The 14,823-nt window shown below is 35.2% G+C and overlaps 1 protein-coding gene across 1 annotated transcript in view; it reads right to left on the reverse strand.

Moving 5' to 3' along the window:
- Nucleotides 1-496: 496 nt before the first annotated feature.
- The window catches only part of AQR (aquarius intron-binding spliceosomal factor), a 50,697-nt gene continuing 36,370 nt past the window's right edge, over nt 497-14,823 (reverse strand). Inside the window, exons 28-35 of the mRNA XM_051792014.1 lie at nt 14,098-14,169; nt 12,277-12,464; nt 10,475-10,646; nt 8,046-8,216; nt 7,256-7,341; nt 6,268-6,442; nt 4,869-4,982; nt 497-1,017 (exon numbers count right to left, since the gene is read on the reverse strand). Coding sequence (XP_051647974.1) covers nt 772-1,017; nt 4,869-4,982; nt 6,268-6,442; nt 7,256-7,341; nt 8,046-8,216; nt 10,475-10,646; nt 12,277-12,464; nt 14,098-14,169 — 1,224 coding nt within the window. The 3' untranslated portion in view covers nt 497-771. The remainder of the gene's footprint in view (nt 1,018-4,868; nt 4,983-6,267; nt 6,443-7,255; nt 7,342-8,045; nt 8,217-10,474; nt 10,647-12,276; nt 12,465-14,097; nt 14,170-14,823) is intronic.

A 14,823-nucleotide genomic window follows, 5' to 3' on the forward strand; every position in this document is an offset into this window, starting at 1 on the left:
CAGGGAACTATTTTCATTTTTCTTCCTTGTGTGGCTTTAGCCTGGGCAATTACTGTCTCCTTTTAAATCAAAAGAAATTTATTTCAAAACACCAATTTAAAAATCAGTGCTGTTGAAAAGCTGCACCCTTATTTCTTCTGTAAAGAATAATAAATTAAAAACAGCATCAGAAGTCAACAGTGAGAAATTGCTACAAGTACCTGGGACTTAGGAAACCTCGAGAACCTGCAAAGGTCACAATTCAATAGAGCTTTTAAACGCTTCAAAGTGGCATGATAATTCACATTTCTCAGACATACAACTAAGTATCTTAATGAACTTGAGCCTTTGCCTAAAATACCATCTCAGTGTACATAAGCACAGCTCTGCATAAGGAGTTCTCCAGGGCAAAACACTACGGAAACTATAAAGAGTGTCTGACTAATACTGAATATACTTCATCGGTGAGGTTTAATGGGTAACATAGTGACTGAATTAAAGGTCAAATACTCAAAACTGGTATAAAAAGCATCTTTACTGAACAACTTATGAAAAGGAAAATGCATATCATTTGAGGCCATTAAACAAATTACATTACCGATACTGACAAGAACTCAGTAGAATGTTTGCAAAACATCTTGCTAGTCCACAAAGCATTCAGTGACAAATATATCAAACAAGTCGCATTACAAAAGCGACCCTTGAAAAAAAGTCAGTATAAAAATAGCAATTTTTCTAACTGCTCTTCCCCATCCATTTTTCAAAATGCCTAAATGACAAGCATTCCGTCAATCACTTTTCAGTCTCATTTTCAGGTTCACTGTCTCCACTGTCACTGTCTCTTCCAGGGTGTTCGGGCATTTTTCGATGTTCATCCATTTCTACCACATTCAATTCTCCTTCCTTCATCATTTCTTCCAGTACCATATTTTCTTCTTCTGCATCTTCCTGTATGTCTTGCCCTTCACCTTCCACTTCAGTCTCTTCAGTTTGGGCCATTTCTGGTTCTTCAATCATGGCAGGTGGGGGCAGTAAATGCTGAATGATTAAAAAGGAAGGATTTTAAGTTTTTACATTTTAGCTTGAACTGTTCACCTTATAGTTAGGATTTTGCATTAGTTTGCATAGCAAGTTAACAATAAAGACTTAAGATTTAGAAGCCTTAATGATTTGTAAGCACTTCAGTCCTATATAAAAAAAAACTAGAATAATCTTGGCTCACAAAACGGTCATCTCAGATATTTTTTTTCCTGAAAAGAGGTATTAGCAAGTCAGGCCTTCCAATTCAAGGATAGCAAACGTTCCATTACCCCAAACAGTAAGACAAGTTATGGTAAATCCCTACTTGGAGCAACATGCGTATTCCTACCTGTAGTAGGATGCTCTGCCTGGCATGCAGCAAAACAACTTGAACAGTGCCCTATTTTGCAAAGCTATCAGTGGTGAACTTTGAGGGGATATCATGCTGCTTTTGGTGTTGAATTGTGCTAAAATCAGTCTGACTCACTAACTCCAAAGTTAAACATCCTGATTGTGAGGAAAAGGTGTGGCAGATATGGTAAAGTATCCTTATCTAAAAATGCTAAGCTGACACAGCTGACCTGGAGACATACGACTGACAGTCAATCCCTTTATACTACAAAAGTCCAATCCCACTTTCCAATGGCAGGTTCTTCTAACATACCCCTTTTGGAGCGTGTGTGGAGATTCCTCCCTTGGTGGGAGATGTTCCTCAAGGTTACCCCTTGAGGCTGACTGAAAGAGATTTGCCCACAGTCGTTGGTATGGGTAACAACAACCTCTACCTAATAATTCTTTCTTTATTTTGCTAGCTTTATTATAATTGCTTTAATATAATGGCTTTGATATATACTATATACTATACTATACTAGTAGTTTTAGCTTCTATACTGTGTAGTAAATAATTCTGATTAAGACCTTTTTGTCTAAACATTTATCATAATAAATAATTCATTTTTATATAAATATATCTGATTTGCCATCCTTAATCCTGCGGGACAAAGTTGTACAAAGGTTCAATCACACCTCTGTAATTTCTTAGACTTGACAATCCTTTGACAACATCTGGGGCTAAGATTGGATCCAGCTGCACCTTGGCTCCTCTCTGAGGAGGAGTTTAGAAAGCAAGGGGGTCCACCTTGTGACTCAATGGGAGGGCTTCTCCAATAAACTCTGAAGCTTCCACTCCACACGTGACACTACTATAACTCACCTATTACCAATTCAAACTCATATGTTTAACTTGGTTTTGAGGCCTTTAACAGGCCTGTCTTTAACAACTTATTTCCATAATTCCCCCCTGCAACACCTTATAAAATGCTATGTGACTGTAATCTGTACTTATCCAAGTTTCACACAGAGCTGTAAATGTAGAACTTAGCAAGTTCTACTAACAGTCAAAAACAATGTTTAAATGTTCTGCTTGCAACCAAAAGAGTAGTCTGCAAAACATTATATGCATTCCCCACTTGGGAAAAAAACACCAAGAACACAGAGAGCTGAAATGTAAGTATGGATCCTATACAATTCCAGGCTGTCCAGAAACACTCATACTTCTTGCAGCCTGACATTATTTAACGACATGATGGATATTTCCTTGGGATACTGTGGATTGTTTTAATTAAATGCAAGCTTGATAAACTTCCCATTGATGATTATTCAGTTTTGTTTTCCTCAAAAGGCAACTTGGCTTCACATGACAAATAAGGTATTTAATTACAGTGAAGTCTTACCTTCAATTAGATGGCACTAATATTACGAATATTACTGAGCACAGACAAATCTATAAAGCAATTATGACCACTAGCAGAGATATGAAAAGCATTTTTTACAGACTTCAAAGTTATCACACTGGTCTCTATAATCCACCTGTACGCAGAAGATGTATTTCCAAACCAGAGATCCTTTCATTAAAAAAATGCAGTCTCGATGTATGAGACAAATTCGGTCTTCTGTGATTTAGTTAGATGAATGTTGTGCTTTGTGACTACTACTATAAAGACTAGTGTAAAAGAAAAGGAAAAATATTACATTGTACTAAATAGGACAAAAGAAATTTAATGACTGCTTTGCTTTTTATCTGTAGTTCACTTCTTGGCTTCCCCTGCAAGGAGAATGTGATTCACTGACACAGTAGGAAAACAGCAGTTTTGTAACTAATTTTAGCTAGCAATGAATAAGATTAGTATGCCAAAAAGAATAAGCAGCATTAGCAGAAGGATCAGGTGCATATTTGTCTAACGTGTCAAGCAAACCCATTTGCTGGTAATATTTAGATGCTACCATCTGCTTTTCAGGACATGTATACACACTTCCCTGTTTTGACAGGGCTATTCATTTACACCTGAATGTGACCAACTACAGAGTCTAGTAAGTCTTCATCACATAGCATTTTGCATGGTTGAAAGATCTCCAATTACATTAGACAAACTGGCTCCTAAACGAGTCTTATTGTGCTTATAGGACTGGGTTTCTAACAAAACAGTGTGAGTTTCCTTCACTACTATAAAAAATAGTTGTAAGTAAAAGAGATTTTAGTAGTGTCACTCCTCTTTCTCTATCCCCTTTTCTTTACAGCACACAGATAATTAGAGCATTTCCCCAAAATAGCAAGAAAGTATCCTGTCTGGCAGGACAACCAGGCAAAGGCTTTTCCTAGGTAGCAAAATGCTGAAAATTTGGCTGAAGCTGTCTCACAGAAGAAAAAATAAAATAAAATCCAAGAATCACTGGATAAGAACTGCAGACAAAAAAAAAAAATTTCTATCTGAAGTCTGAAAATCAGTTAAAGGAGAAGTTTTGGGTTCTGATCTCTAGTGATTACACTGTTCCATATTTGATGAAACAGCGGAAGAAAGGAAGAGGATGTAGCACAGAGACATCTTTGCATTACAGAACAGAACCTGTATCTCACAGACGAGAACCTTGGACTATCTGTTCAAGTATACAGTCACATTCACACTCTTCCCACAGTCAGCTAATACAGAGTGAGTAGTGTCCTTTCACATCAATTTTGTCTACTTTTGGAGATCTTTCAGAAGAGCGAAAACCAATAAGGGAACTTCAGAGTACCACGAAAGAATAAATTACAGGTAACATAAACAGGATGCACGCCAGACATTGGGTAAAAGCTGATGCAGTTGAGGGGTAGCATTTAAGACCACTCTCCCTTCCAGTTACTGTCAACTTCCTGTAGGCTTTACAGATCCAAGTATGCTGAGTAAAGGCAGCTTTCTGCTCAGTATACTTTCTAAACTATACTTACATATGATAACAACGGGTTTCTGTTGGGTTCAGAGATTAAACACTGACAAAACTAGGTACAAAAAGCATCTACAACTGCTTCCAACCCCATGAAATTTTGCTTGGTGCTGAACTAGTGCTAAAAAAAATTGCTCCAGAACAAAAAATGCTACAGCTGTGAACCAGCCTGGAAAATACAGTGATTTAACATGGTTAAAATGGTTTCAAAACATGATCTGGTCTTTCAAAACATTATTGCAACATGCAGTGGTGTTATAATCTCACTAGCTGCACTTACCTGAAATATAACATACAAGTTTATTTTCAAGTAAATACTGAAATTTAGTATTAATGAATAGTATTTTTGGACCAGACAGAGCCATGTCTACCACCTGGCACCAATTACTACTAGTGACCTTAAACTGGGGCTCAAATTTGTAGAAGATGCAGCTTTTGTTACTGCAAGATTTTAAAAGACCTCAATATTCTCACTCCCAGTCACAAACGCTTCTTGAATTTGAAATATAACAGGAACAGTCTCAAACCTCAACAGCTTCTCATGCCGCTTCTACCAAAAAACAATTCTATTTTAAGTGCACATATGCCAAGAGTTAGAAGGGCCTTACCTGTTGATGGTGGCGAGTACTCTGAATCATGTGCATATACATATTGTACACAAAGTTAGCCATTTGAGGCATGTTCTTAATAACATGTATTTGGTGAGATGGTCTTTCTCCATTCTAAGGAAAGTGAAAAAGGTTGACATTCAGCAAACAAAGCAAAGCAACCATTATTCAAAAGTTATTCAACTATATTAGAAAACATAAGCCCCAAGAAGTTAAATACTCTTTTTCAAAGAAAAAAAATTGCTGAATTCTTTGGAAAGTTAGCAAGAATAGGTATTCCACTTTGGGGAACTGGATTAATAATGATATTGCATCCCAAAGAAGAAATTTCAAAAGGAAAGGCCAGATTCTGATTCTTACTTCATAAAGTACATTTTGGAATTGAGTAAGTTAACATATTAAAGGCACAAATATTTCATGATCAGATTAGGACTTGGCCTACTTGCCCTCTGCAGTCCAGCTGTTTCTTGCTCACACTCACTGACCATGCACATTGCACTCTTGTTGCACACATGATCTGAAAGTTTCAACTGAAGGGCTCCCTCCCAAAATTGTCAACAGCATTAAAGACCAGGGAAACATTTGTAACTGAATTTGGGGTACATGCAGGCACCCCTTCTCAAAGCTTCAGTATGCAAAGCAGATATGCTCCTCTATTTCTTCATTTAGCAGTCTGCTCTGTGTGCCCTGTGCTTAGATGCTGAATACAAATTTTTCCCTAAAGATCTAGAGCATATTACAAATTAGGTTTTTGTGCTTATGAACCTAGCCCAGCAGCCAAACTGTTGTGATTCTGGAACTAATTTAAAAAGAAAAAAAAAATTAATTGGTTAAATTGGTTATCCTGAATTATTCAGCTAAATGTAACTTTATGTCTTTGTATGAGAAGTGATTAGCTTTATGTGGCTGTTTTGAGAAATAACTTTGTTTCATAGCTAGACCAAAAATATGTAAGCACTAAAAGCTTACTTATTGATCACAAAAGAAAAATAGTGAATCCATTACACAGGCACAACAGTTATACTGATAATTAAGTTTTATGGAAGCATCAATTAAAACCAGCTAGCATGTATCATGATAAAAATTAACTCTAAGGACATAATTCATAGACTCATAGAATCGTTAAGGTTGGAAAAAACCTCTAAGATCAACAAATCCAATAATCAAGTGGCATTGCCAAGTTCACTGCTAAACCATATCCTCAAGTGTCACATCCACACAGCTTTCCAAGGATGATGATTCCATCACTTCCCTGGGCAGACTGGTCCAATGCCAAGAGGCGGAGGCACTTAGCACTTTTAGCAGAGAAAACAGTTCCATCTTCCATAGCCCATTCAAAAAAAGTAAGCAAACACAAACACCCATTACAGATACCAAAATCCAGTGCAGCTATTCCTACCTGTCTTGCTGTTGGAAAACATTCTGTGGGAACAATATGGAGGTGAAGCGGTCGAGCTGTGAGTTGGCTGAAAGCTGGAGTTAGTTCAAAACAGTTCTGAAATAGTGATACCCTTGCAAAGATATAAAGTCCAAGTCTGGCTCTTGACATGGCAACAACCAATCGTCGGACATCCCTTCAGAAAACAAAATCAATCATGTTCTTTTTCACTGATAAATAGTTGCAATAAAAATAACTAAAAGTACGCTAAGGTCTCAATTAAAGGAAATATAAAATCATCTGCTAAAATACTATTCTGCCTTTAGTTTTTTCCTTACATACTGTTTCAATAGCTACCAAACCCTAGTACCATTATATAGAACCATATATATATAGGTCCATTGTATCAATAATGATATGAAAAAACACCCTTTACTATCTTCCTACACCTCACAAGTAAAGTTGAGAGTAAGCATTGAGAACAAATCCCAACACTATTTTTGTATCACCAAATGAGTAAAGATGAATTTGATAACTCATCTAACTATTGCTGATTAGACAAGTCTTCCTCCATCCCATCCCAAAACAAAAGCACAAACATTTAAAACCACACATAATAATGTAACTCATGCAATGATCAAACACTTCTGATGCAAAATAAATAAGTCTCACTTACAGGAAAGGATTTATGAGAAAATTTAAGCCTGCATTTGCTCAACAAACATTACAGACTTAGCATTCTACTTGAAACCAAGTTCAGCCTATCTGTAGTAATATAAACTAATTATAGTATAAGAGCCATTACTAAAGGATTAAGTGATCATGAAGAGGGTACCAGACATTTATAAAAGGAAGTATGTCTCAACTTCATTATATATATAGCATTAAACTTCATTTCTACTACATACCCAAATAATCTAACACTTTTGTACAAGGTACTATAAACATTTCTGTATCTGACAAAGAGAACATGTACCTCAATGACACTACAAAAGGTGTTCTTACTTACCTAAGGTGGCCCACAGCTTTGGTACGCACTAGTGAAAGGAGAATATAATCATTTTGCTGACCCTGAAATCTGTCCACAGTTGTTACCTAGAGAATCAAAAACCAAGAAAAAAACCTCCATAGGTTAATCTTTGTGATTTCACTTAAAACATGACACTAAAATTTTAACATCAACTTTGGACTGAGATTGCAGTAAACAAGAATAGAAAAGAAAATGCTTTAACTGTTTTAGTTGGTCTCTAACCAAGAAGTCTAGAGTTGTTTTGCAAGATGTTAGAGGAGTTGTCTGACTAAATATAGTTTCTTTTTTTTTTTAAAATTCAGACAACTAGCAGTGGGGTGCTAATACCAAAAGATTACAGAAAGTCATTGGCTTTATAATATAATTTTAACCTGCAGAATTAGCACCAGACTTTAATAACTATATTCTTTATTTCTTTCGTCAGATTCATCATATGTTTTATCAAATAATTTCCACCCTGGATGAATCTTCCTAAAGGTGTGGCTTTGGGGATTGCTGTTTTTATTGAGGACAAAATAGAGTTATTCTGTCCCATGTAACCTGTAGTCTTTTCACCTTCACTGACTTCACTCTGTCAAATTAAGAACAGGCAGAAACAAAGGCACTAATTACGAAATTCCATAGAACATAGATTAATAAATGTGTAGTAAACCAGGGAATACTTGCACAGGTAGCTGTGAATCTATTAAATTAGTCTTATTGACAGTATGACAACTTAAAACCACAGAAAGCAGAACCACTCCAATGACTAATATATTTTCAAAGTCACCTTGTTTGGTCGTCCAATCAGTGGATTATTTCCACACCGCTGATTAATGACATCACGGATCAGGTGTTTCTGTCCATTGTATGTTGTCAGGATACTTATCTTGTCTGCAGGATAACCAAGCAGGCACATATACATGAAAACTGCCACAACATACTCTGCTTCACCAAGGTTCTAAAGTTTAAAATGAGAGAAAAAGAAAAAATAGAAGACAAAAAAAGGGTTACCCAGCCTGTAAGGTTAAAAAGAATAACACCTGTGACACTGTCATGTATTTAGACAAATACCTTAGTGCTGAAACGTCTCTAGATCTGATAATTCTTTCCTCACTTCATACAAACCATTTTGGAAGAATAAAAGAACCATAAGTAGGTTTAATAACTTTGTTCTAATTCCTCTTCAGAGAACTACTGAAAATATCTACATCAATACTATTATCAGGCACCAACTGAAACTTTGCAATATTTAGTAAAGAGTTCCAAACAGTCACCCCAAAAAGCTGCAATGACTCACTCTCCAGTAAACTGAAAGTAAGAACTAGTTGAACTAGAATAAAGTCCTTTCATGTATTCATTAGGAGACAGACATCTGGATTATGAAATCCAGTTATTTCTACTGCAGGCCATACCTATTCAATTTCAAATGACCAGTTGTTATTTTGTACATTGTAACTTACTTTCTGTGCCCTTACTTTATAAGTCTGTCCCAAAGAACCACCCTTCTGGTTATAGGAAGTTTTGTTCTATTTCCAGACTGAAGTTATTCATAGCCTGTTTAAATCCATTTTCTGTCAACAAAAATTATCTTTCAGGTTAAGAAGTTGTTCTCAAATGCTGACATTTACTCCTGATCTATTTATACTTGGAATTTTATCCCCACTTGGCGCATGTTTGAATAGGCTGGACATACCAGCTTCATTTATTTTTTCTTACTAAGTGGGCTCTGCATTACTTGGAAAATGCAGTTGCCAGGCATATCAAACACCTGTGGGTGTAAAGCTATTCTACAAATTTTAATCCCCTCTAAGTTTGGAAAGAAAAGCCCAAATTCACAAAGAGAAATAATACACGGTGGCAATCTCTTATCTCATGAAAAACCATGCAATGCCACCAATATACTCCACTATATATCTTGCAATGTTTAAGATCCTGGGAAAAAAAAAAGTAATAGTAGGAAGAAATAGAGGAGTTTGCACATGAAAGTACTGTTGTAATAACAAATGTGTTCTGTGTCCTCATATCAGTGTTAATCTTCTTTAGCTAAAAAGAGTGGTCTAAGCAGTGCTCATACTCTCAATTATCAGGCACTCCTTTCAGCTGTTCATCTTCCACTGGACAACTTTTTACTACTTCTGCATTACAGTTTAAAAAACAAAACCAAAAGAAACTCTCCGAACAATTTTGTCCTCAATCTAGAAGTGGGATAAAGTGCATTATGACTCACCATTGCTTTCTTCACTGACAGCAAAATAATTTGCATTAAAATATATTGAGAGGAACCAAAGCAAAACCTATGAATATATTTTACGCCTTTTTTAAAAACAGATTAACATAAGTCTTAGTGATCTTCAAAGGGAAAAAATTATTATTAACATTATTATTTAAAAGTCTATTGTTTGCTTTCCATAATATTAAGCAAAATATAAGGTGTTAACTCCATGTTTGAATTAAACTCCTTAACTTGCACACAGTTCCAGCTTCTAACTTTTCCAAAACTCAAGCTTGGTATTCTAGGCACCAGAGTCTGTTTCATCACTGCTTTTAAAACAAGAAAAATAAAAGGACTGAAAATATAAGCATCTTATTACAAGTGTAAAATATTTTCCCAGTTTAAGGGAAATAGATGGAGACTGTTGTTGATGGTTTGATTTGAAAATTTAGTTGAGAAACTCCAAGATCAAGGGCTTTTTTGCAATGTACTTAAGCCTCAATGCTTTCTCTGCCTGATGTATATTTCTTGCAGTACTGTTTTATTCTTCTACGAACGGACCTTTTACCATTCCTACATATAAATCAAATCAATACAGCAACTCCTAAAACTCAAATATGTGCCACCAAGCAAACTTTGATTCTTCATGTTCAGGTTAAATGCTACTCTTTATTTCACTATCATGCAGCTGAATTGCAACGACTTTAATTTGCCTTAGGTCAAAATGACATTTTGTAATGAATTACACACTAAATCTCATCTCTCCCATAAGATTGAGAAAACAGATATAAAAGTCATTCACTGAGCAAAAAATACAACATATTACGTTATCATTTTCAACATTCAAAACTTATTAACAGGAGGAAAAGAATCACACATACACATGACTGATCTGAGAACATGAACTAAACATCAGTTTACTGTATTTTGATAGCCTGTCTTCACTGCAGATCTACTAAGTCATATTCAGAATAAAAGAATTATACATGTAATATTTCTCTTACCTGATAGAAATATGGATTGGGTTCAGACTCTCCTATGCCATTGAAGTCTTCTACATTTATAAGCTGGAAGTCGTACAAAAAGCCAGCATTGGCTGTTCTGAACTCTGGCAGAAGCTGCACGTGAGGCAAGTTACCCAGATTCTTGTAACGCCAGTTGTAGAGGTTACATAAACTGTTCAAAACCACAGAGACAAACCCCAAAGAGTTAGTTGTAGGTTCTCAAACTCATTCAAAATAGTTCACATGCACACAACCCCTTGCTTTCAAGATTAGTGCTTCTGTAGGCTTTCAGTGAAAAGAATAACTTTGCTGGGCAGCTGTACATACATAAATAAATTTATTTGAACAAGCTATCCAGCAATATTACTTTTAAGTTGTGATTCTGTTTGGTTCTGTCTCACAGAAAACTTCAGATTTCACTTCAGTGTGGCACACACAGCCTTAAGTCTGTTCTAGTTGATCAGATTAAAATTTTGCAAAGAATTCTAGTGGAAATTTTCATGGGTAACAGAACTTAAGGAATATTAATTCTTCTTTACAAAACAGGAGTAAGGAAAAAAAAGCATTTTCTGCATTAACAGTTGTAGAATTTCTTACTCTAAAAAGAAATTTATTTTGTTACTTATTTTGTGTATTGCCATGTACTAATATAAGACACGAAGGGAAAGAACCAAAATCTACCTAATTCTGAATCATCTCTGGTATTTATAGGACAGTAATACAACCAAAATGCCTCACTCAGAAATGCATAACAATAACCGGACCAGATAAAGTAGTAGATAATTAATGGGTAAGCTACCTCTGATCAAAAAGGACAAAGCATAGGGAGGTATGGAAAAAAATCCTTGGTCAAAAAATTACTTGCAAAATGAAGGAATTCTTGTGCTCTCTTATCACTAAAGAATTCACTGAGATGTTGTGAAATAGTAGATGGCAAAATAAATGTCATTTACCATTATACTCAGATAGAATTTGCATTTTAAACTGTCATTCATAAGACTAGAAAATAATATTCTACCCTCTCAACATTTCCTACATGAAAAAAATGTTCTCCTTCATATTGTTAACTACATTTTATGCCTAAAATAAAGATTTACAACTAAACTTAAAAAAGCAAGATTTTATATAGAGTAATTTTCTCTTATTTGGTTTTATTTTTCCTTCTTAATATAACACCACAAATATGTAATTTACACAATAAATCTGATATTTAAATTACCACAGTGAAATGACAAATACTTAGATAAAAAGAAAAGTTATTTTACTACAGAGATGCAGTATCTCCTTTAATATAAAAAAGGCTTTATGGTCTTGTGTGGACAACCTAGATGCCACCAATGAAAGATGCAGCTCTGTTGAAATACTACAAGAAAAGTACCCTTTCACAGAATTAAGGGGAATATATACTCAACGCTAAATAAATCAAATCTTTATTTAACCTTGAATATATTAAATGTTAGTTTAGAAAAGGAAGCTTCTGCAAAGAAGTCTCAGTTGTAAAAAAAACCCAAACACTTAAGCATATTAAATTGCTTTAAATATAATTTTCATTGAAGTACTCATGCAACAGCAGAGTACTACTATATAAAAATAACAAAGAAGAAAGAAATCTGATTGCTTTTCAGCAAAGTAAACTCTGCCTTCCTAGTCTTAGCTGAAAAAAATGGAACAAAACAACTAAATTCCAGTTTTGCAAACTTCTGTCCTAACAATAAAAAATAGTTTCCAAAATTATATGTGCACTACTCCCAATTTTAACCTGGTATTTCCATACAAGCTAGACATGCAATCTGCTGTCTCACCTTGCTCTTGCTCTTCCTTGCGCATCCAAATCAACAGTTGGTACTCCAACACGAACAAACCGTGTAAAAAGAGACTGCTCCATGTTGGAGTATTTTTGAAAAGCCATGTTCTTAATGACTGGTGGTAACTGATGATGGTCACCAATCATAATCCACCGCTTCAAACGACTGAATCCATCCTGGGGGTTCTAGAATTAAAAAATTACACTACTGTAACTATTATGATATAATCCAGGTACTCAATTAAAACACATTAATAGTTAAATTGGTTGCCTTTGTCTAATCTCTAAATTCCAACATTTAAGTTACACTGAACTGCAGTCATTTTAAAGACTATTAAGTTTCTTTCCAATCAGAGAGTAGAATTCTAAATAAAGTCTTTTTTCTTATAAAACAATAGGTACCTTTATCTGCTAAAATTAGTAGAGAAATACCACCAGGATAAATATCATATTACATTGCTTTAAAGGCCAAAAGTAACACATTGTCAGAGACAAAAGGAAGAACTACAATTATAGACACTAGAGTAGTGAAAAAACCTGGTTACTCCATAGCAGTATTACTCCAGAACTGTCCTTTGAACTTTACTTTCAGGATTCGGAGGTATTGAATATGAAGCATCTGAATGATGACTGATGCATCTGAAACAGTTTAAGTGCTCAGATGTCTGAGGCACAGACTTAACCTGCCTTTCAAGTGTCTCTGTAGTTCATGTGCTTCATCTCTTTACCTCTGTAATTCTCACATGGCCTCTTCCATGACCAGGATGTGCCTCTAACTAATTCTCTCTCATCTTGGCTCTTGGACTGAATTCTCTTCAGTATGTTTCGTATACCTCTTTCCAGCTCTGTACCATCCTTTGTGCACCCATGTTACATACTGACAGACCTCACGAAAAAATATAGGGACATAAAAGGAACAGATTGTGCGGGTAACATTCTCCAAGAACTAGAATCCTGAAGACTTCCACCTGCCAGACCCTCATTTCTCACACACTCCTGTGATATTTTCCTTTCCCCATGGGAGCACTATTCAAGACAGAACCTAAAGTTCTTTTTCTTGTCACTTGAATTGGAAGAGCTCTGAAACCGTTTCTGATCAGACAGCAAGGAATGAAAACTGAACTGTGGACTGTCCAACTCATCAAGTCTGAAAATGCCTTAGTAAGAAAGAGTATGAAAATTATTTTTATTGGCATGGAAAAAAAGAAATCTTTCCTTTTTTTTTCACCCCCTCCCAAAAGCTTACAGCTTTGGAGAAGACCAAGCATTCTATATAGTTGTTCTGCTCTTAGCAGCAATTTTAATCTTGGACAGAGAGCTCACCAAACAAAGCAGTTTTTAAAAATTTCTTTCTGAATTGCAACTGAAGAAATCAAGTGCTGCTACTCTGGAAGCCTAGATCTTTAGGTTTCGTTAAAAAAAAAACCCACTCAATTTTCAAGGATTATTTGGATGGCTCATGTAAATATACTAATGGAATCCCCCAGAATATGCCTCTCTGGTGAAACAGTCTGCTTTAATTACACGAACTCTTCAGTTTCTGCATTTCTCATATACACTTATTTTCCCTCACCGGCCTGATGTAGCTGGTTATTCAATGCTCATTCAAGCATTCAAAAAAACCTGTAAGATGCTTATTTCACTAAATAAAATAATTTCATAATCAATGTGACAGTTCTTACTGCCTACTCAAATAGCAAATATCAGTTCTGAGTTACTTTCTGCACAAGATATTTTCCATTTTAATATTCACTATTGTTCAAGAACACAGACTCTTGTTTATAATTTTTTGAAATATGTTTTATATTTCAAGTCTAACCTGCAACAGAAGAGGTATAAAGGTTTCTATTTCCAGGATCTGAGCGGACTCTTCCATTAAGATGTTGTCATACTGAGAAAAAAAAAAGTAAAGAGATGTCTATACAGATAGAAATACAAATTAATGTAGTTATTCAGCCTACCATTATTCATTCCGTTTTTGATGGTTGGAACAGTTACAGTAAGAATAGACAAAATATCAGTATTACCAAATGGATGAAATCCTACCACATCAATGGCAGATCCATCCGTACCAATCAGGGCTTATATCTAGAAGGAATCCATGACTGAACTACATTACATGCTTCCTATATGCCATTACCCATCCACAAGAAAAAAGCTTTCTGCAGTGAAGCAAACTAATTTGGTATCTTTGCACTGAAGCTGAAGAGGAGCCATTTTGTGATCCAATACAATGCATTATCAGCGAAAGAATTACTGGTGTCTGGCTTTTGTCAGAAAAAAAGTCTGCACTGAATTAACAGTTATGGTTACCACTGCAGAGTGAAAACAGCATTGCATCATGGTTCTTTTTCCTCAAATGGTTAATCCTTTAGGTAACTAAAGTTCCAAAGGCCATGCTTTTCATCCCAATTCTGCCTCTATTTTATTAATTCTATCACTGCTGCTTATCACTGAATATAGCAAAACTAACTTTTTTTTTGAATGTACTATTAAGAATTTTTCATATATACAAGAACTCGAAAATTATTTCATCTTACATAAG

The sequence above is a fragment of the Manacus candei genome, unplaced genomic scaffold, assembly GCF_025592945.1.
Source record: "Manacus candei isolate 608988 ecotype Guabito, Panama unplaced genomic scaffold, ASM2559294v1 h1tg000033l, whole genome shotgun sequence".
Lineage (NCBI taxonomy): Eukaryota > Metazoa > Chordata > Aves > Passeriformes > Pipridae > Manacus > Manacus candei.